The 18,415-nt window shown below is 56.3% G+C and overlaps 2 protein-coding genes across 6 annotated transcripts in view; both read left to right on the forward strand.

Moving 5' to 3' along the window:
* The first annotated feature begins 5,068 nt into the window (after positions 1 to 5,068).
* Positions 5,069 to 13,166, forward strand: LRP10 (LDL receptor related protein 10). 5 transcript variants are annotated; one of them, XR_004622137.1, is made up of 10 exons: positions 5,069 to 5,677; positions 6,087 to 6,131; positions 6,656 to 6,791; positions 7,646 to 7,836; positions 7,931 to 8,972; positions 9,315 to 9,444; positions 9,579 to 9,767; positions 10,864 to 10,956; positions 12,260 to 12,327; positions 12,919 to 13,166. XR_004622137.1 is itself a non-coding variant. In XM_034648340.1 (9 exons), exons 1-8 carry the CDS (start codon positions 5,644 to 5,646, stop codon positions 10,942 to 10,944), a joined length of 1,848 nt encoding a protein of 615 aa, XP_034504231.1. In that variant the 5' UTR covers positions 5,069 to 5,643; the 3' UTR covers positions 10,945 to 10,956; positions 12,260 to 13,166. The 5 variants fall into 5 exon arrangements, 4 of the variants coding, with proteins under 4 accessions (XP_034504231.1, XP_034504232.1, XP_034504230.1 ...); XM_034648340.1 differs by having other exon boundaries at positions 12,260 to 13,166; XM_034648341.1 differs by lacking the exon at positions 12,260 to 12,327.
* Positions 13,167 to 13,310: 144 nt separating this feature from the next.
* REM2 (RRAD and GEM like GTPase 2) overlaps positions 13,311 to 18,415 on the forward strand; it is a 6,260-nt gene continuing 1,155 nt past the window's right edge. Inside the window, 6 exon segments of the mRNA XM_011233348.2 lie at positions 13,311 to 15,014; positions 16,268 to 16,609; positions 16,830 to 16,903; positions 17,584 to 17,791; positions 18,180 to 18,354; positions 18,356 to 18,407. Coding sequence (XP_011231650.2) covers positions 14,912 to 15,014; positions 16,268 to 16,609; positions 16,830 to 16,903; positions 17,584 to 17,791; positions 18,180 to 18,354; positions 18,356 to 18,407 — 954 coding nt within the window. The 5' untranslated portion in view covers positions 13,311 to 14,911.

Consider the following 18,415-nt stretch of genomic DNA (forward strand, 5'->3'; position numbering starts at 1 on the left):
GTTAGGAACAAAGGCTCTGCAGTTACACAATCCAAGTGTGAATCCAGTCTTTACAACTTACTGGTTTGGCGGCCAGCAAGTTATGTAACTTTACGGAGCTTGCACTTCCTCATCTTTGTTTTTATTTTTATTTTTTTTAAAGATTCTATCCATTTATTTGACAGAGATAGAGACAGCCAGCAAGAGAGGGAACACAAGCAGGGGAGTGGGAGAGGAAGAAGCAGATTCATAGCAGAGGAGCCTGACTTGGGGCTCGATTCCATAACGCCAGGATCACGCCCTGAGCTGAAGGCAGACACTTAACCGCTGTGCCACCCAGGCGCCCCAACATTTCCTCATCTTTAAAATGGGGCTAGGGGCGCCTGGGTGGCACAGCGGTTAAGCATCTGCCTTCGGCTCAGGGCGTGATCCCGGCGTTCTGGGATCGCCCCACATCAGGCTCCTCTGCTATGAGCCTGCTTCTTCCTCTCCCACTCCCCCTGCTTGTGTTCCCTCTCTCGCTGGCTGTCTCTGTCTCTGTCGAATAAAGAAATAAAAAATAAATAAAGAAATAAAAAATAAAGAAATAAATAAAAAATAAAAAATCTTTTAAAAAAATGGGGCTAATAATTGAAAGAGTACTGGAGCGAATTAAAAGATGTAATCTATGCGATGCCTATGGCTGGCATTCATTCGGCAAACATTTAATGAGTACTTACTTTGTGTCAGACACTGTTTTGGGCACTGGGGATACACCAGTAAACAAATAGATCCCTGCCCCAAGAACTTACATTCTTGTGGGAGCAGCAGGCAATAAACATGATAAATGAGTGAAAAAAATACACACACACACACACACACACACGGGTGTGCACACACATATACATATGTGTATCTATGGAACATTAGATAGAGGTAAGAATTTTCTACATTTTTAGTTCTGCACCCTTTTTGATGAACAGCTCCCCCCTATAAATCATTTTTCTCTTCTTGTGTTTTACTCTAAGTATTCAAGGGAAACCAGGCTGCTTCCTCAACACATTACTTAGAAATTTCTTCAGCCAACTGGGCGCCTGGCTGGCTTAACTGGTATGGCATGAGACTCTTGACCCTGGGGTTGTGAGGTTGCACCCCACATTGGGTACGGAGATTACTTTAAAAAGAAAAAAGAGGGGCACCTGGGTGCCTCAGTCAGTTTAGCATCTGCCTTCGGCTCGGGTCATGATCTCGGGGTCCTGGGATCGAGCCCCACATCAGGCTCCCTGCTCAGTGGGAGTCTGCTTCTCCCTCTGCTCCTGCCTCTCTCTCTCTCTCTACTTCTCATAAATAAATAAATAAAATATTTTTTAAAAAAAGAAATAGGGCGGGGCTCCTGGGTGGCACAGCGGTTAAGCGTCTGCCTTCGGCTCAGGGCGTGATCCCGGCGTTATGGGATCGAGCCCCACATCAGGCTCTTCCGCTATGAGCCTGCTTCTTCCTCTCCCACTCCCCCTGGCTTGTGTTCCCTCTCTCGCTGGCTGTCTCTATCTCTGTCGAATAAATAAATAAAATCTTTAAAAAAAATAAAAATAAAAAATAAAAAATAAAAAAAGAAATAAAAAGAAGAAATGTCTTCAGCCAAATATCCAACTTCATCACTCACAAGTTCTACCTTCCAACAAACACTAGGACACAAACACAGTTAGGCCAAGCTCTTTGCCACTTTCTATCAAGGCTCTCCTTTCCTCCAGCTTCCAATTAACATGTCCCTCATCTCCATCTGGGACCTAGTCAGAGGGACTTTGACCATCTACACTTCTATCCACATTCTGTGCACTACCTCTTAGGTAATCTAAGGAGACTGAGGTCTATACAGCTCTCTCCTTTTTTTTTTTTTTTTAAGATTTTATTTATTTATTCGACAGAGATAGAGACAGCCAGCGAGAGAGGGAACACAAGCAGGGGGAGTGGGAGAGGAAGAAGCAAGCTCCTAGCGGAGGAGCCTGATGTGGGGCTCGATCCCATAACGCTGGGATCACGCCCTGAGCCGAAGGCAGACGCTTAACCGCTGTGCCACCCAGGCGCCCCTATACAGCTCTCTCCTTCTGAGCCTTCAAAAGAATTGCCCCTAATGGTCTATTCACAGCAATGGTGGCTTTCGCTGAGCATGCACCTCTGGCCTCTGACCATTCCCCAGTTCTAAAGCCACTTCCACATTTGTAGGTATTTGTTACAGCACCATCCCAACTTCTCAGAAGCAAGCCTCTTAGTCCATTTGGGCTGCTATAACAAAATACCACCAACTCAGTAGATTTATTGCTCATGGCTCTGGAGACTGAGAAACCCAAGATCAAGGCACCAGCGTGGTCACCTGCTGGTGAGGGCCCTCTTCCTGGTTCACCGCCACATCTCCGCATTGTGTCCTCTCCTAGTGGACAGGGAGGGATCTCTCTAGGGCCTCTTTTATCAAAGGCACTAGTCCCATTGCAGGCTCCGTCTCACAGACTTAACATCTCCCAAAGGCTCACCTTCTCACACTATCATCTTTGGGGGTTAGGAAATCAACATATGAATCTGGGGGCTGGGGGACACAAACATTCAGACCATAGCACCTTGGCTCCTGCACGTGCTAGAAGTTTCATCTTGAGCAAGTCATCCCACCTACCTATGACTCAGTTTCCTCAATTATAAAAGGAGGGCAAAAATAACACCTACTTCCTAGAGGTGTGGTGAGGATTAACTGAGATAATACATGTGAGGTGCTTAGGACAGTGCCTGCCATAGTCAAGCAGTCTACCAAAGTTAGATATTATCATTTTGAAAACCAAACATCTGCCCATTTTCCACTACTTCCACTATTTTTCATAATTCCTCTAAGATTTCCAAGAACATCTTCACAGGCCCATTCCTAAATATACCTGATGGTCTAGGATGTGATTTATAGGGGTCCGGACACTTCAACTCACTAGACTAATTAAAGCTTAAACTCATTTTAAGCACCTAGGTCCTCTTTAGTCTTTTCCTATCGTTTTGGGGCTTGAATTCACTCTAACTATGAACCCCACTGTCTAGCTCAGTGCCCTGCACTTGGAAGGCACTCTAATAAATAGTTATAGAATGAAAGTCTATTCTACCCTGGTGTAATTTCTTCCTGATGATGATGATTGCTTCCAACAGCCTAGATCTTGACTTTATTTTTTGGCAAATTTTCATTTACTGGGCATCCCAGACCATGGGCTCCCTTTCTCCTTTCCCTGCCTCCCACAACTCTTTCCAATTACTACCACCTTTTCCAGTTTCTTTCTAAATTCCTTACTCCCCCACATGCCCACTCCCATGGGTACTACCCATGGCTGTCTGGCTTCTTTCATTTGTGTATCTGACCGCTCTTTCCAAGTAGACAGTAAGCTCCTTGAAGTTCAAGTAAAGTCTTAAGAGTTCCAGGCATCCAGGGCACCTGGGTGGCTCAGATGGTTAAGCGGTTGCCTTCGGCTCAGGTCATGATCTCTGGGTCCTGGGGTTCTGGGATCCAGCCCCACATCTCATCATCTCATTGTCGTCCTGGGTGGGGGGTGTTGCTCCCTGCTCAGTGGGGAGTCTGCTTCTGCCTCTGCCTCTCCCCCTGCCTCTCCCCCTGCTCATGTTCTGTCTCAGATGAATAAATAAAATCTTTTTTTAAAAAAAAAAGGAATTCCAGGCATCCACCAAGCATAGAGAACACGTAGCCAGCACTCAACTAAAACCTTCACGATCACTTTTAGAACTTAAATATTTTTAATTTTTCCAACCTCTTTGCTCTGCTTGCCTTTGCTCGACATCCTTTTCCCACACTCAGGATTCTATTTCACTCCTCATTAATCCCTAGAGCTGCACAGAGAGGGAGCACAGCGGACGGCACAGAGAGACCAAGGGACCAAGATCCCTTGGCACGGGACCAAGGTCCAAGTGGAAGACGGGCCTTTTTATGGCCAACTCTATGGCTTCAGGCCCTGCTATGGTTCCAGTTTTGAAAACATAAAAACTGATGCCAACAACAAATGTCACAGATAAAAAAGTGTTTTGTACCATTTGTAGGGAGGAGAGAGGAGTACATCCAAATGTACACTCTGTCCGGAACCAGATCGCCTAGGTTCCAAACCCTTGTTTCAGCATTTACTAGATTCACGATCTTGGGCAAAATCCCTTCACCTCTCTGTGCCTGAGTTTCCTTATCTGTAAAATGGGAGTAACAGCAGTTTCTACTTGACAACGATTGTGAGGAGGATCAAAAGAGCAAATTCTTGAAAAGTGCTTAGATCTGTGCCTGAAATGTAAAAAAAGCTCAAAAAGTATTTGCTACTGTTACTGTTTACTAATAGTAGCTATCAGTACCACAGGAATAAGAAGTAATAACAGCCCACATAAATAAGAAATATCTTCTGTGACTAATCGTAATAATTTTCCAAGGTACAAAGCACTTCCTAGATGCTCAACTTGTATCACCTCCCTAAAATGTTGATGACAACCTTAAAAGAGAGTTGCACTATTAACCCCATTTTACAATCGAGAAGCACAGAGATGTTAAGTGATTTTCTCAAGGTCACAGAGTCAGCTGTGGCGAAGGTACATGCATCCGTTTATTTCCCGTTTATTGGGTTCTTACTGTGTCTCAGCAGGAGAGAAACCCTGCGGGTGCAAAGGTAAACAGTCTAGGCCCCAACCTACAGGAAGTTTCTGCTTCCAGAGAAGGGGCGGGGCGGGGGCGGGAAAGACGAGTAAACAAATAGTTACAACACCGTGTGGTAATTGCTATAATAGAGGCTCACGCCAAAAAGTGCTGCCGGATCTCAGACAGTGGGACAAGAAAAGTACTTAGAGCTTAAGGGTCCAAAGGAAAGACATGACAGTTACGGAATAAGCAGTGGTTCTCTGACCAACGTGTCCTGTAACAAACGTGTCACCCCGAAAGGCCCGAACAAAACAGGAGTTCAAAGCGGAGGCTGAGCGCCCGGCCAAGGGCGGGTCTGACGAGTCCCGGCAGGGCCGGAAAGGGGTTAAGGCGAGCGGGTGGGCGGGGCGCGCGCGTTGATTGGCAGGGGTGGGGCCAGGCTCGTCACCCGCCCCCTCCCTCCGCCCCGGCTCCTCCAACCCCTGGGCTGGCAGGGGTACCGCCCGGGCGAGGGCCGGGGAGCTGGGCCGAGCCTCCCGTCCCCCTCCCCCGCTCCCCCGCCGCGTCCCGCCGGCTGGACGCGCTGGAGAACTTGTGCCGCACCCGGGCCGGCCCTGGGGGCTGACCGTCGGCAAAGTTTGGCCCGAAGAGGAAGTGGTTTCAAGACCCGGCAGGTGGCGGCCGGGCCTGGACAGGGGCGCTCGCGGCCTGCGGGCGGGCTCTAGGCGAGGGCGCGCTCCAGCGCCGGGCCTCGAACCCATTCCCGGGACTTCGGGAGCCGGCCTCGGGAGAGAGCGCAGCGGCGGCCGGGGAAAACAACTCCGAAGTTGGGAGAGAGGCACCGCCCCTGCTCCCGGACGGCCGCCCCCTCCCCGTCCCCAGCCCTGGCATCCAGAGCGCCGGTCGGGGAGCCCGGGCCATGCAGCCCCCTCGGGGAGGCGGCAGTGGGGGGCCTGGACGCCCGGAGCGGCGCCGCCTCCCCACTGGATAGACGACGGAAGCTCCGGGACGCTTCCTGCACCTCCGGACGGCTCAGGATGCTTCCCACCACCCTCCTCTTCCTCCTCCTGGGTAAGAAACCGAAACGAGACTACTCCCCCGGCACCCCGCCCCTAGGGCTGTCACAGAGCCCCGGCACTCACTCCCTTCCTCCTCTGCCGCCCCTCACTTCCCCTGCCTGCCGGTGTCTCCCAGCCCCTGCCGCCGCATCCGACGCTGCCTGCCCCAGACCCCGGGAGGCTGCCAGCCGCTCCCCTCGGCCCTCCTCCTCCCCCGGGCTTCCCTAGATCGCCATGCCCACCCCCCAGGCCGTGCTTCCGTACCTTCCTTCGCGGCCGCACAGCGCAGCCTCCCCCTGCTCCACCGCCCCTTCCCTTAAACTACCCGGAAGTCCCAGATGGCTCCCTTTCCTCCTTGAGTAGCTCAGGTGAAGAAAACTAGGGGCGATTCACTCCCCTGCCCTTTCTCGCTCTTCTTCTAGGAGGCGCTCTGGCACATCCAGACCGGACCTTTTTCCCACATCCTGGTGAGTCGAGGATGCCCCTGCGGCCCCAAGGGCTTGGTAATAAGAGAAGACCCACGAGGATTCCCTCTTCCCTGAATTCCTGTGGCACCTACCATAGTTTTAGAGTGGAGATTATCCATCCTTATTTTACAAACGGGGAAACAGACCCAGTGTGAGCTCTCACCTGGTAGTTATGTGCTATTTTGGTTTTTTCCAAATATCCATACTTGAGCTCCCTAGCCAGAATGTAGTCTCCCCGATTGTAGAGACAGTATTTCCTGCTCCTCCTGGCCCAGTGGCTGGCAAAGGAGACCTCAGATCGTCTGTGGTGTTGATATTTGAGGTGAAGCTATAATGAAGGTGGGAAGGAAGGGGGCCAGATGAAGACTGTGATTCTAGGGTGTGGGTGTGGGCGTGTGGATGGAGAGGGGGAGTTTCTCTGCTCCTTCTTAAAGAGTTCAGGCCCTTAGAGGCCTCAAGCCTGGGGGCAGGGGGTATGACAGTAATGGGCTCTCATCAGTGTCCTTACCTTCCTCTCTCTCCAGCCTGTGAGGACCCTCCGGCAGTGCTCTTGGAAGTGCAGGGCACATTACAGAGGCCCCTGGGCCAGGACAGTCGCAGCGCCCCTTCCAACTGCACCTGGCTTATCCTGGGGAGCAAGGAGCAGACCGTAACAGTGAGGTGAGAAGCAGGGCAAGATCCTATTACCCTCCCTCCTTCACCATGGGAAAGTCTTCAGGAATTACTTCTCCATGGAGCTTCCAGCCCTGCCAGTGGGAGGAAGAGTAGAATTTGTTTTGGCCGAGTCTGCCCTAAAACCCTGGCTTGTTCTGGCCCAGTCACAGTGAATTGGAGCTGAGCTGGAGCAGACACCTGGTTTGGATTCTGGTCCTCTCTGAAGGACAGCAGGCACTCTAGAAACAGTCCTTGGGCTCCAATACGGCTGCTCTGAGGATTCCTTCAATCCATTGCACTCCCTTGCCTGGGTTTCAAAAGCTATTCCTAATTAGCATAGAACCTTCCTCAGTCTCCCCAGATCTTTTAAGCGGTATAGGTCTCCCCAGTCTCCTCTGACCTTGGGCCATAGGGTTGGGGTCCAATTAAGTGCCTGGCTATTTGCTTCACAGAGTTCACGCTCATGAATTTACCCAGAAAGGGCAAAGAGGGCAGTCTGGGAAGAGGTGGACAAATCAGAATGCCATGCTGCTGCTGGCCTCCGTTAGGACTACTGCCGTTGACTCGGAAGGCAGTAGTCTGGCTGAGGTCATTTGGCTATTTGATGTGGATTGTGGATGAGCAGGGACTTGTGCTTCTTGGGGTAGAGGGGACCTGACAGCAGTGGGAGAGGAAGAAACCAGTGGTGGTCAAGAATATCTCACGTCCGTGGGGCGCCTGGCCAGCTCAGTTGGTGGCGTGTGTGACTCTTGAACTCTGGGTTGTGAGTTTGAGCCCCACGTTGGGTATGGAGGTTACTTAAAAATAAAATCATTAAAAAAACCCAAAATCTCATGTCCTGCTCTCCTCCACCCCTGTAGGTTCCAAAAGCTGCACCTGGCCTGTGGCTCAGAGCGCTTAGTCCTGCGCTCCCCTCTCCAGCCACAGATCTCCCTGTGTGAGGCACCAGCCAGCCCTCTGCAGCTGCCTGGGGGCAACGTCACCATCACCTACAGCTATGCCGGGGCCAGAGCACCCGTGGGCCAGGGCTTCCTGCTCTCCTACAGCCAAGGTATGCCGGACAGGGAGGTCTCTCAGACTAGTACAACAGGTAGTAGCAGCCCCAGGGAGGGGGGGAGGATCCCACCAGCTCCCGTGTTTCATAGCGCTTCTCCACGGCGCCTCTGCAGATTGGCTGATGTGCCTGCCCGAAGAGTTCCAGTGCCTGAACCACCGCTGCGTGCCCGTGGCGCAGCACTGTGACGGCATCGATGCCTGCGGCGATGGCTCTGACGAGGCCGGCTGCAGCTCAGACCCCTTCCCTGACCTGACCCCGGCCCCTGTCCCCACCCCACCCTGCAATCACACCTTGGAAGACTTTTACGGGGTCTTCTCTTCCCCGGGCTACGCACACCCAGCCTCAGTCTCCCACCCCCAGTCCTGCCTCTGGCTGCTGGACCCTCACGACGGCCGGCGCCTGGCAGTGCGCTTCACGGCCCTGGACCTGGGCTACGGAGATGCGGTCCATGTGTACGATGGCCCCGGGCCTCCCAAGACCTCTCGCCTGCTGCGCAGCCTCACCCACTTCAGCAACGGCAAGGCTGTCACTGTGGAGACGCTGTCCGGCCAGGCCATCGTGGCCTACCACACGGTTGCCTGGAGCAGCGGCCGGGGCTTCAACGCCACCTACCACGTGCGGGGCTACTGCCTGCCCTGGGATCGACCCTGTGGCTTGGGTGCTGGCCTGGGGGCCAGTGAGGGCCTGGGGGAGCGCTGCTACAGCGAGGCTCAGCGCTGCGACGGCTCGTGGGACTGTGCCGACGGCACGGACGAGGAAAACTGCCCCAGCTGTCCGCCCGGACACTTCCCCTGCGGGCCGGCCGGCACCCCCGGGGCCACCGCCTGCTACCTGCCTGCTGACCGCTGCAACTACCAGACTTTCTGCGCCGACGGGGCGGACGAGAGACGCTGCCGGCACTGCCAGCCTGGCAACTTCCGATGCCGGGACGAGAAGTGTGTGTATGAGACGTGGGTGTGCGACGGGCAGCCAGACTGTGCTGACGGCAGCGATGAGTGGGACTGCTCCTACGCCCTGCCCCGCAAGGTCATCACGGCCGCCGTCATCGGCAGCCTGGTGTGCGGCCTGCTGCTGGTCATCGCGCTGGGCTGCACCTGCAAGCTCTATGCCATCCGCACCCAGGAGTACAGGTCAGTGAAGGTGCAGCCAGCCGTTGCCGTGTGGGGCCGAGGGCGAGGCCGGGAGGGGCGCACGTTCTGGTGACCTGCTCATGGGTTGGCTCCTGGAGTTGTCCAGCTGGGGCACAGGGTGCTCCTCTGAGGAGAGGTGCCGAAAGCAAGCTTCTCTGGGGAGAGGAGGTCTAGGTGCCGAAAGCAAGCTCACGGAAGGAGGGGACCTCAGCTGACTCTCGGGAAAGCCGGGGCATAGCTTTGTTGTCCTGGCCTGGGTGCGGAGGGAAGAGACGTGCCCGGCCTGGGACAGGCTGCTCCGGCTGGCACCACCTGTGACTGAGCAGCCCTCATTCCTTCCAGCATCTTCGCCCCGCTGTCCCGGATGGAGGCTGAGATTGTGCAGCAGCAGGCGCCGCCCTCCTACGGGCAGCTCATTGCCCAGGGCGCCATCCCGCCTGTAGAGGACTTCCCTACAGAGAACCCCAATGACGTAAGTGACCTCCCCGCCTCGTGCCTCCCTGCCTCCCGCTTCCAAGCCTCCCGCCGCCCCGCCCCGTACCACCCTTCTTCAGGCTCCGGGCCCTCCCGACGACTGATTGCGGTGTCTGCGTCCTCTCCTTGCAGAACTCAGTGCTCGGCAACCTGCGCTCTCTGCTGCAGATCTTGCGCCAGGACATGACTCCAGGGGCCGCCTCGGGTGCCCGCCGCCGGCAGCGGGGCCGCTCTGTGCGCCGGCTGGTGCGCCGCCTCCGCCGCTGGGGCCTGCTCCCTCGAGCCAACCCCCCAGCCCGGACCCCGGAGACCAGATCCCAGGTCACCCCTTCTGCCGCGCCCCTTGAGGCTCTAGACGGAAGCACAGGGCCGGCCCGTGAGGGTGGGGCGGTGGGGGGGCAGGATGGGGAACAGGCACCCCCACTGCCCACCAAGGCTCCCCTTCCATCTAGCAGCGCATCTCCAGCACCCCCTACTGTCTCCGAGGCCCCAGGGCCGCTGCCCTCCGCGCCCCTAGAGCCGTCCCTGTTGTCAGGAGTGGTGCAGGCCCTGCGAGGCCGCCTCCTGCCTAGCCTTCGGCCCCCAGGACCAACTCGGACCCCACCTGAACCCCATACCCCAGTCCTGTCTCCAGAGGACGAGGATGACGTGCTCCTCTTGCCGCTGGCTGAGCCGGGGGTCTGGGTGGTCGAGGCAGAGGATGAGCCACTGCTGGCCTGAGGCGACCTGGTGCCCCTGGGGGCTCTGGTCGCAGTGATGACAGCCCTTTAGAGGGCAGCTCGGTTTCCCTTCCCCTACTTCCCTCCCTGGCCACCCGTCTGAGGGGCCTTGCTGCGCCTCCCGTTGACCCTGTGTAGCTGCTGTAAGCTAGGCATCCCTCAGGCGGGGAAAGGGCTCACACAGAGCTCCCTCTGCGCATGCCCAGAGACCAGAGTGTCTCTACCACCACCGTCTCCCCACACCACCACCACTCACGTGGCTGTTCTTAAAAAGTAAATTTCTTAAAGGGTCATAGGCCTGGACACTCCACCCTTACTAAAACCCCTACCCAAAAGTGGCCTTTAAGCACCAGAATGCCAATTGGCTGGAGACCTCCAGCCCCCAGGGGAAGGATTTGGGCAGAGCCTGAAGTTTGCCCACTGCGATCCTTCCTACGGGGCCTGGCTCATAAAAAGAGCACAAAAAAAATGCTTTTGTCCCATAGCTAGGTCATTGCCCAGCAAGTCAAGGTTGAAAATAAAAGAACGAGAAATTTCATATTTTTGTAAATGAGCAATGACCGGAGCCCTGTCTCTACCCATCTCAGCTTATGCTTGCCTCACCGCACTCCTCCCTGTGAAGCCCTCTGGTCTGCCCTCCCGCTCCTGCCCCTTCCTGTTCACTTCTAACCACACACCTTGGTTTTTATACCACTCAGAGGGGAAGAAAGTTCCAAGATGCCCAAGGATCAACTCTCCCCACCACCCCCACCGACCCCCGGGGCTCAGCTCTACAGTGAGTGATACCAGGGGTAAGCACCGGACCTCTTTGCTCACGCCAGGCCAGGAGTCTGGTGAGCCAGCTGGGCCCTGTAGCTGGGAAGGTTCCCATTCATGGACTACTTCCAGAGCACAGAAGCAGAACGTCCCTAGTGGAACACAGGAGCCACGACTCCTGGCCTCCACCCTCCACCCCCACCAAGCACTTACAGTCTGTCCTAGGCAAGACAGATGAACTCTCAGCCAGGATGCCTCAGAACAGACAAAGATAAATCAAGAGAAAAATCATAAACATTCGGGGTGTGAAGATGCTGGCATCACTTTGACCAAATCCAAAGGGTCTTCCTAGAAGAGGGCTCAAACTAGACTCTAAAGAATGTTGTCAGTAGTTGGACTAGAGTTGTGGATTCCAGGGAGGGTAAGCATCCACAGCATAAGCAAACTAAGCCGCCGTGAAGGCGAGGGCTAGAGGCTGGACCCCAGACCCGAGACAAGCGGCAGGAGTGTAAGCAGTGGCCAGAGTTGAAGAGCTGGAGAGGATGATGGAGGAGGGGATAATCTGTGAGAAATGTTGGAGCCCAGCCTCTGGCGAGTGCAGCGACAGAAGCTGTCCCAGAGTTTGAAATGAAAATTGGGACAAAGGATACAGACGGAGCTGATCGGGGTGGGCATGGTGCCCCACGAGTGGAAGTGAGGCATTCCTCAACAGAAGCAGAGTCCCCTTGGGCTCGCCCTCAGCCTTCCTGGCAGGCCTGGCCTCTCCCCACCCCCAGGTCGAGGGGCCCTGTTGATCACAGCCTGTCAGCATCCTCACATCCAGCACCAACTGGGTCCAAGAGCCTAGGGAAGGGGCCGAGGGTGAATGTGGTACAGTCGTGGGATCATGGGATCTTGACTTGGGATAGAGCCAGAATCCTGTCACTCCAGACCCTCTCTGGAGATTGGGGGAGGGCCTTCAGAGATCCCCATCCTTGCTTACGCTTCCCTCTTTGAGTCTTCCCAAGCGCTAAGGGTCCCTGAGTTCCCCCAGTGTCAGGCCCAGGGAAGCAGGGAATGCTGATTGCCCTCCCACACCTCCCCATCAACGGTCTCTGCCTCTCCCTTGCTCCTCTCTTCTTCGTAGCCACCCAAAAAAACCCCTTCAGCCGAAAGCTTCATTCCTTATCCTGCTCCAGACCTTTTACCTCCTGGTGGTATTTGTAGCTTGAATGTGGACAAAGATTTGAAGTAAAGGAATGCTCCTCAGGGTGGAATGCTTCAGAAAGCCAGAGGGGGAAGACCTGAGGGTGGGAAGGGCTGTGTCTGGATTCCTGAGCCTGAAAGAAGTTTCTCTAGGTGCTGGGCGTATGCTCCAGAAGGTGCAAGGGGCAACACTACTTGTGTCAGCCACGGTGAAGCCCCAGGTTGGTGGAGAGGGGATGAGCCTTGTACAGGCAGCATGGGGAACTTACGAGGGTCCCACCCAGGAGAGGTGGGGCACTGGGGAGCAGTCACCCAAGTTTACTTGCACCATGGCCTAAGGAAAAAGAAACGGGACCACCTCACATCCTATCAAGACAGAGACACCACCACCCAAAGTTCCCAGTATTTGGGTGTGGGACTCTTGCCAAGGCTCTGGGTCTGGAGGAGGGAGGTGTTCACAGCATGAGATGGAGATCAGCCTGGGAATCTGAGCTAACAGCACAGACCAGAATTCAGTCCTTAAGAATGGACCTGAACCAAGCTCCGGGCCCTGCTGGGAGGGGTGAGGGACCTCCAGCCACCCTGCCTGAGGTTGTGCGAGCTCCTGCTAGTTGGGTAACCGGCCGAGTGCCAGATCCTTCTTCACGCGTGCAAACCCTCCTAACAAGGTTGTGCCGTGAGCATCATCAGCCCAAGTCAGGTTCAGGAGCAATCTCAGGATGTTTCGAGACTAGTCCAGCCTCTACGGAGACGCAGGGTTAAGCCCGGATTGGTTCAGTTCCATATCTCACCTTCGCCCCGCTATTCCGCAGGATCTCCCATTGCCGAGGAACCTGGGCCAGGGGCCAGCGCACAGCCTCTTACTAGTGGGACAAGAGAGATGGAGGTTCAGGGTGAAACCCAGCCTGCTCGTACGACCCAAGGCTGGCTGAGTCCTGCTGGGGTCTGCTGTGTCCTGACTCACTCTCCTCTGGTATCCTAGAAAGGATTCCACCCACCTAAGTGAGTTTTCCAGATCCGTGAAGCTCACCCCTTTACAATTTAAAACGTTTAAAACTCATTTTGGAAGGAAATCATTCTAAACATACACTCCTCTCAGCACATCTGCAATAGAATACACACTTTTCTGGAGAGCCGAGGATCACTCCAAGAAACCAGGGGCCTCTCCATAGCAATGCTTTCAGAGCCTGTAACGGGGTCAGGGGAGCCGTTTGCCTTATTGCCAAATGCCCTCCGACCACATTTTAAATGTTGATGACCGCTTTCAAAGTTTTTTGTACTGCTGCTTGCTACCAGGCTCTCAGGGGTCCCTTGCTACTCTAAATGTTGAGTACGGGAACACACAGGGACATTCTGGAATTGTGAATAAGGAAGGACAAGTAGGCTGTGACTGAGGACCGGAGAGTCTGCGCACTGAGTAAAGTGTGGAAGTATGATAGTTGCTTAGGAGTCCTTTCTGCCCCACCGAGACCCCGAACATTGCTGCAGTTCACTCCAGATAAGTGGTCGCCGCACATCAGTCCAAGATTACTCCTTGTCTCTTCCACTGGAGAAGTCCACCGAAGATTACCATGCAGACGGTTCCCAGTAACAGGAGACTGTTGGAATATTTAAGATGAAGGCAGCATAGCTGGTGAAAAACAGTCTTGGTATTGGAAAAATCAGGTTGGGAATCCTGGTGTCCCCATTTTCTAGCTGCACGATCGATCCATCAATCGATAGATCTGGGGACAGGCCAGCCACCTACCTCTCTGAGCCTTTGGGTCATGAGGATGAAAGGGGAGAATGCAGGAAGGTGCTTAGTGCAGCACCTGGCAACCAACTGGGGGGTGGGGGGGAAGGAGCCAGGAAGTCGGAAGGTCTGTTTGGGTGCTTGCAGTGTCAGGAAGAAAAGAGAAGAGCTGGAGCCTGAAGGGAAAGGGACCCAGGCAGAAAAAGGGCAGTAAAGCCATCCTGGCTCCCCCCATGGAGATAGACATCGTCCTGTGGCCCGGAGGGCTGGTGGTGCCCCAGAGAGCAGAGAGAGCGGGGGCTGGCACTCGGGATTGGGAAATTCTAGAAGGTTTAGCTCGATCTCCCCCTTTTGTCCTGCTCCTATTAACAGTAGGCTGGTGGGCCTGGCAGGGCAGGAGCAAAGGGGAGGCAGTCCGCACATGGTTTGCACCCGCCTGACCCTGTGAGAACAGGGCAGAGCCCCCATCCGCCTGGGGGCCAAGGTGGGGAATGGCTACTGTGGCAGTCTTCGCCCAGAAGGGGCTGCTGTGGTGGGAACGAGAGGGTGATGGGGAAGCCTGGTGCCAGGATGACCGTGAATCTCTTAGTTTCTGCGTCGAGGCCCCCCGTGTAGCCACGGAGCACCCACTCGGAGCTGGACACTGGGCTCCGAGGCAGGGAGTCCACAGACAAATGACGCACAGCCCTGGCTCCTGGAGGAAGACCTCCAGTCCCGGGGGCCTCGCCTCCGGCCATCCTCAGCTTCCTTACTCACTGACCCCTCACCCGACTGCTCTGAACCCCTGTCTCTTTTGCCCCTCTGACTTCCTTCTGGTCTCTGGTCGGGTCTTAACCAGACTCCGCAGTGTGTATGCTCCCAGAGGGAAGCGACACAAAGGAAAGGGGGGGCAGAAAGGAGGGAATCCCGCTGACATCACTGCTCATTAGCATGTGTGACCTCATCAGGGGGCGGGACAATTTCCCCAGGTGTGGGGGGGGGAGGGCACGGGGGTGGTATTTAAGGGAAAAGCTGACAGTGCTGCTGAGTGAGGGAGTGGGTACTGCAAGCCGCGGGGCTGCACACGCGCACCGATGCACACGGACCTCGACACCGACATGGACACGGACACAGAAACCACAGCACTCTGCCCCTCCGGCAGCCACCAGGCCTCCCCCCCGGGGACACCCACACCAGGTGAGGGCTGAGCTGGGCAGGTTGCAGCCGACACCATGGGGGCGGGAGCTGAAGCTTTGGTGGGGGGGTCAGAACTGGGGGCTGACGGAGCTTGAACCCAAACAGCACAGGGGAAGAGCAACTCTAGAAGTGGGGAAGCCTCCCGCTCACACCAGGACTGAGGCTGGGCTGGGCTGGGCTGGGGGCCGCGGGGCGCTGCCTAAACGCCCCCTCCCCCATCACTCCCAGGGCTTCGCTGGGGAAACTGGTGCTCAGCCCCTAGGTCAGCCTCATTCCCGAGAGGCTGGGATGGGCAGGAGAGACGGGGGAAAGGGAAGGGGCAGCCCACCAGCCTGGGAATCACGGGCTGGGGGCTACCCTGGGGACCTGTTGTAAGGGTTTCACGGGCTCTCGGAGGCCCTGGCGGCCAGCCAAGTATTGATCCTGGGCTATTTCAAGCCTCTCGCCATCCCCCTTTGTTGTGTCTGTCGTTCTTCCTCCAGTTACCCTGACCCATGCATTGTCACTCTCCCTCTCGCTCATGCTCCCGCTCTCTCGCTCATCTCCCCCACTCCCTCCTTCCCTCTACCGCACCACGAACAGAAGATTCTCTGGGACTCGTGGGGACTGCCAGAGATGCAGAAAGATTCTCACACACAGCCATGCACTGGGCGATGCTCACCTACGGGGCCATACGAAGAGGCAGCTCTTCTCACACACGGGGGGGGGGGGCAGGGGCGCCCCAATGCACACATCATAAGAAGCGAAGGCCCTTCCCTGGGAACAGGCTCCCCACAAAGTTTTTGACCCTACCACTACCCACCCCCCAGAACCTGGGCAGCAGCGGCAGCTTTTCGTTCCCTCCCGCCTCCCCAGCAGGGGGACTACCGGCTTGGGAGGCAGTAGAAGGCAGGGCCTCTTGGTGGAAGGAGGGGCAGCCCCCGGGGCCAGAGGCCTAGTCTGGGGTGTACGTGGGTCAGTGTGAGGCCTGAGTGGGCGTGCGAGCCTGCGCACAGGTGCCTCCCCTGCATGGGGCATGTTTTGAACAGGTTGTGGCTGGAACCGCATTGGGTAAGGCTTCAGTTCAGCTCCGTTGAGCCCCACCAGTTCAGGGTTCTGGGGGAGTTCAGTGTCAGAGGTCAGACACATATTCTTAGCTCCTTCTGAGTCATGGTCATCCCCTCGGGCTCTGAGGCCACAGCAGGCAGGACTGAGCCCTCTGCAGATGGCTAGGCATACCCCCACTCATAGCTTCCTTCTCTTTGCCCCCCCAGAAACAGATGCCTCACTGCTGAAGAAGCCAGAGAAGCTGTTGGCAGGGTTGGACCGGGGTGGGCCACCCCCTGCCCCAGGGGCCCCCAGACGAAGAGGCAGTATGCCTGTCCCCTACAAGCACCAGCTGCGGCGCGCCCAGGCCATAGATGAACTTGACTGGCCACCTCAAGCCTCATCCTCTGGTTCCTCTGACTCCTTGGGCTCAGGGGAGGCAGGCCCCACCCAAAAGGATGGCATCTTCAAGGTCATGCTGGTAGGGGAGAGCGGCGTGGGCAAGAGCACCCTAGCGGGCACTTTCGGTGGTCTCCAGGGAGACAGTGCTCATGAGCCGGAGAACCCAGGTATTTGGGGGAGCCCTGGAAAGGTCAAGGGCACCTGTGGAGCCCTAGTCAGGGATGGAAGAGCTCAAGGCACGAGCAGCCCCTGGAGGCCAGAACCTAAGAGAAGCGGCTCCAGTGCTTTCTGTGGCAACCTCCCTGGAGGGGGGCCCTGGTTACCAGGCCTCACAAGTGTTGGGGAGCCTCCTAATGGGCTCTATTCTTTGTCTTTATTTCCCAACAGAGGACACCTATGAAAGACGCATCACGGTGGATAAGGAGGAAGTGACTCTAGTTGTTTATGACATCTGGGAACAGGTAAGAACCTCGGAGAGCTGGGGAGGGGCAGAGTTTGGCTGGAGGCTGGTGACACTGTAGGCCCTGGTTCCAATACGCCTGATCTTTCACACGTATCCTCTCAGAGAGCAAAGGCCCACACGCATGCCTTGGCACTGAGTGCCTCCGTCTTTCCAGGATCTTCTAACCCAGAGGGAAGTTAGGATCTGAATTTGACAAACCCTACAGCTGTGAGCTAGGCTGAACACCCTGAAATCGACCCCATCCATACATTCTCCAGCCTGGAAGAGTCTGATCTGACAGGACAAGCGCTCAGGGCTCTGGAATATCAGGGAAGGGGAGAAAGTGAGGATTTGTGACTACTGGAACATAAATGGTTACTAGACATGAGAGACTGGATTACATACAACTGAAGAACATTCATTTTTAAACTGAGAGCTTAAGCATAAGAAAGTAGGATGGGCTACCCCAGTCTAGGAGCCTGTGTCGCCAATTCCCCCACGTGGGGCTCACGTTATAAACCACCCTCTCCCCCACAAACACACTCCATGGTATGGTGATTCTGCCATTAACTTGCTCCACCGAGCTAAGCAGGTGGCTTCTCCCTCACATCCAGGTGCCTCATCCTTGACATGCAGGTGCTGGACAGGTGCTCCCACCCCTCCAGCCCTGACGTTCCACCACTCTCTGCCCATATGCAGGGGGACGCAGGGGGGTGGCTGCGGGACCACTGCCTTCAGACCGGGGATGCCTTTCTCATCGTCTTCTCAGTCACCGACCGACGAAGCTTCTCCAAAGTTCCAGAGACTCTGCTTCGGCTGCGGGCTGGGAGGCCCCACCACGACCTCCCTGTCATCCTCGTTGGAAACAAGAGCGACCTGGCCCGCTCCCGGGAGGTCTCCCTGGAGGGTGAGTTTCCTGTACCTCATCCATCCCTGAAATCTCCCCCTTCCAGGTCACCTCTTCTCCACAGGGCCCTTTTACCCTCCCGGGTGCACGATCAATTGCCCTTAGCCTTTAGCAGGCTAAGGGCAGACTCTCAGTGCCCATGCCTGGGGCCCGAGAACCCCTTCTCCTCACGCCTCACCTCCTCTCCAAGGCCCCTTTCTCTCCTCCCCTCGGCACCACCACCGCCCTCCGCGCGATACCTGCCTTGTTCCCGGTTGCTAGAGACTCGCTGGCCTCGACCCCCTTCTACTGCATCCGGGCACCTCCTGCCCCTCCATCCCAAGCTAACCCTCGCCCCGCCCCGGGCCCCGTGCGGCCCGCGGGCCCCCTAACCGGTCGCTTCCCGCAGAGGGCCGCCACCTGGCAGGGACGCTGAGCTGCAAGCACATCGAGACGTCGGCCGCGCTGCACCACAACACGCGGGAGCTCTTCGAGGGCGCGGTGCGCCAGATCCGGCTGCGGCGGGGCCGGGGCCGCGCCGGGGGTCCGCGGCCCGAGTGGGGCTGCCCCGACGGCCCCCCGCCGCGCGCGCCGCGAGAGCCTCACCAAGAAGGCCAAGCGCTTCCTGGCCAACCTGGTGCCGCG

The sequence above is a fragment of the Ailuropoda melanoleuca genome, chromosome 20 (assembly GCF_002007445.2).
Source record: "Ailuropoda melanoleuca isolate Jingjing chromosome 20, ASM200744v2, whole genome shotgun sequence".
NCBI classification, from domain to species: domain Eukaryota; kingdom Metazoa; phylum Chordata; class Mammalia; order Carnivora; family Ursidae; genus Ailuropoda; species Ailuropoda melanoleuca.

Excerpts from the sequence above, each read along its gene's own strand:
- LRP10 (XM_034648339.1), top strand. The coding sequence starts at position 5,644 with ATGCTTCCCACCACCCTCCTCTTCCTCCTCCTGG. Across the intron at positions 6,792-7,645 it reads GAGCAGACCGTAACAGTGAG|GTTCCAAAAGCTGCACCTGG; the intron begins GTGAGAAGCAGG and ends CCACCCCTGTAG. Across the intron at positions 9,445-9,578 it reads CTACAGAGAACCCCAATGAC|AACTCAGTGCTCGGCAACCT; the intron begins GTAAGTGACCTC and ends CTCTCCTTGCAG.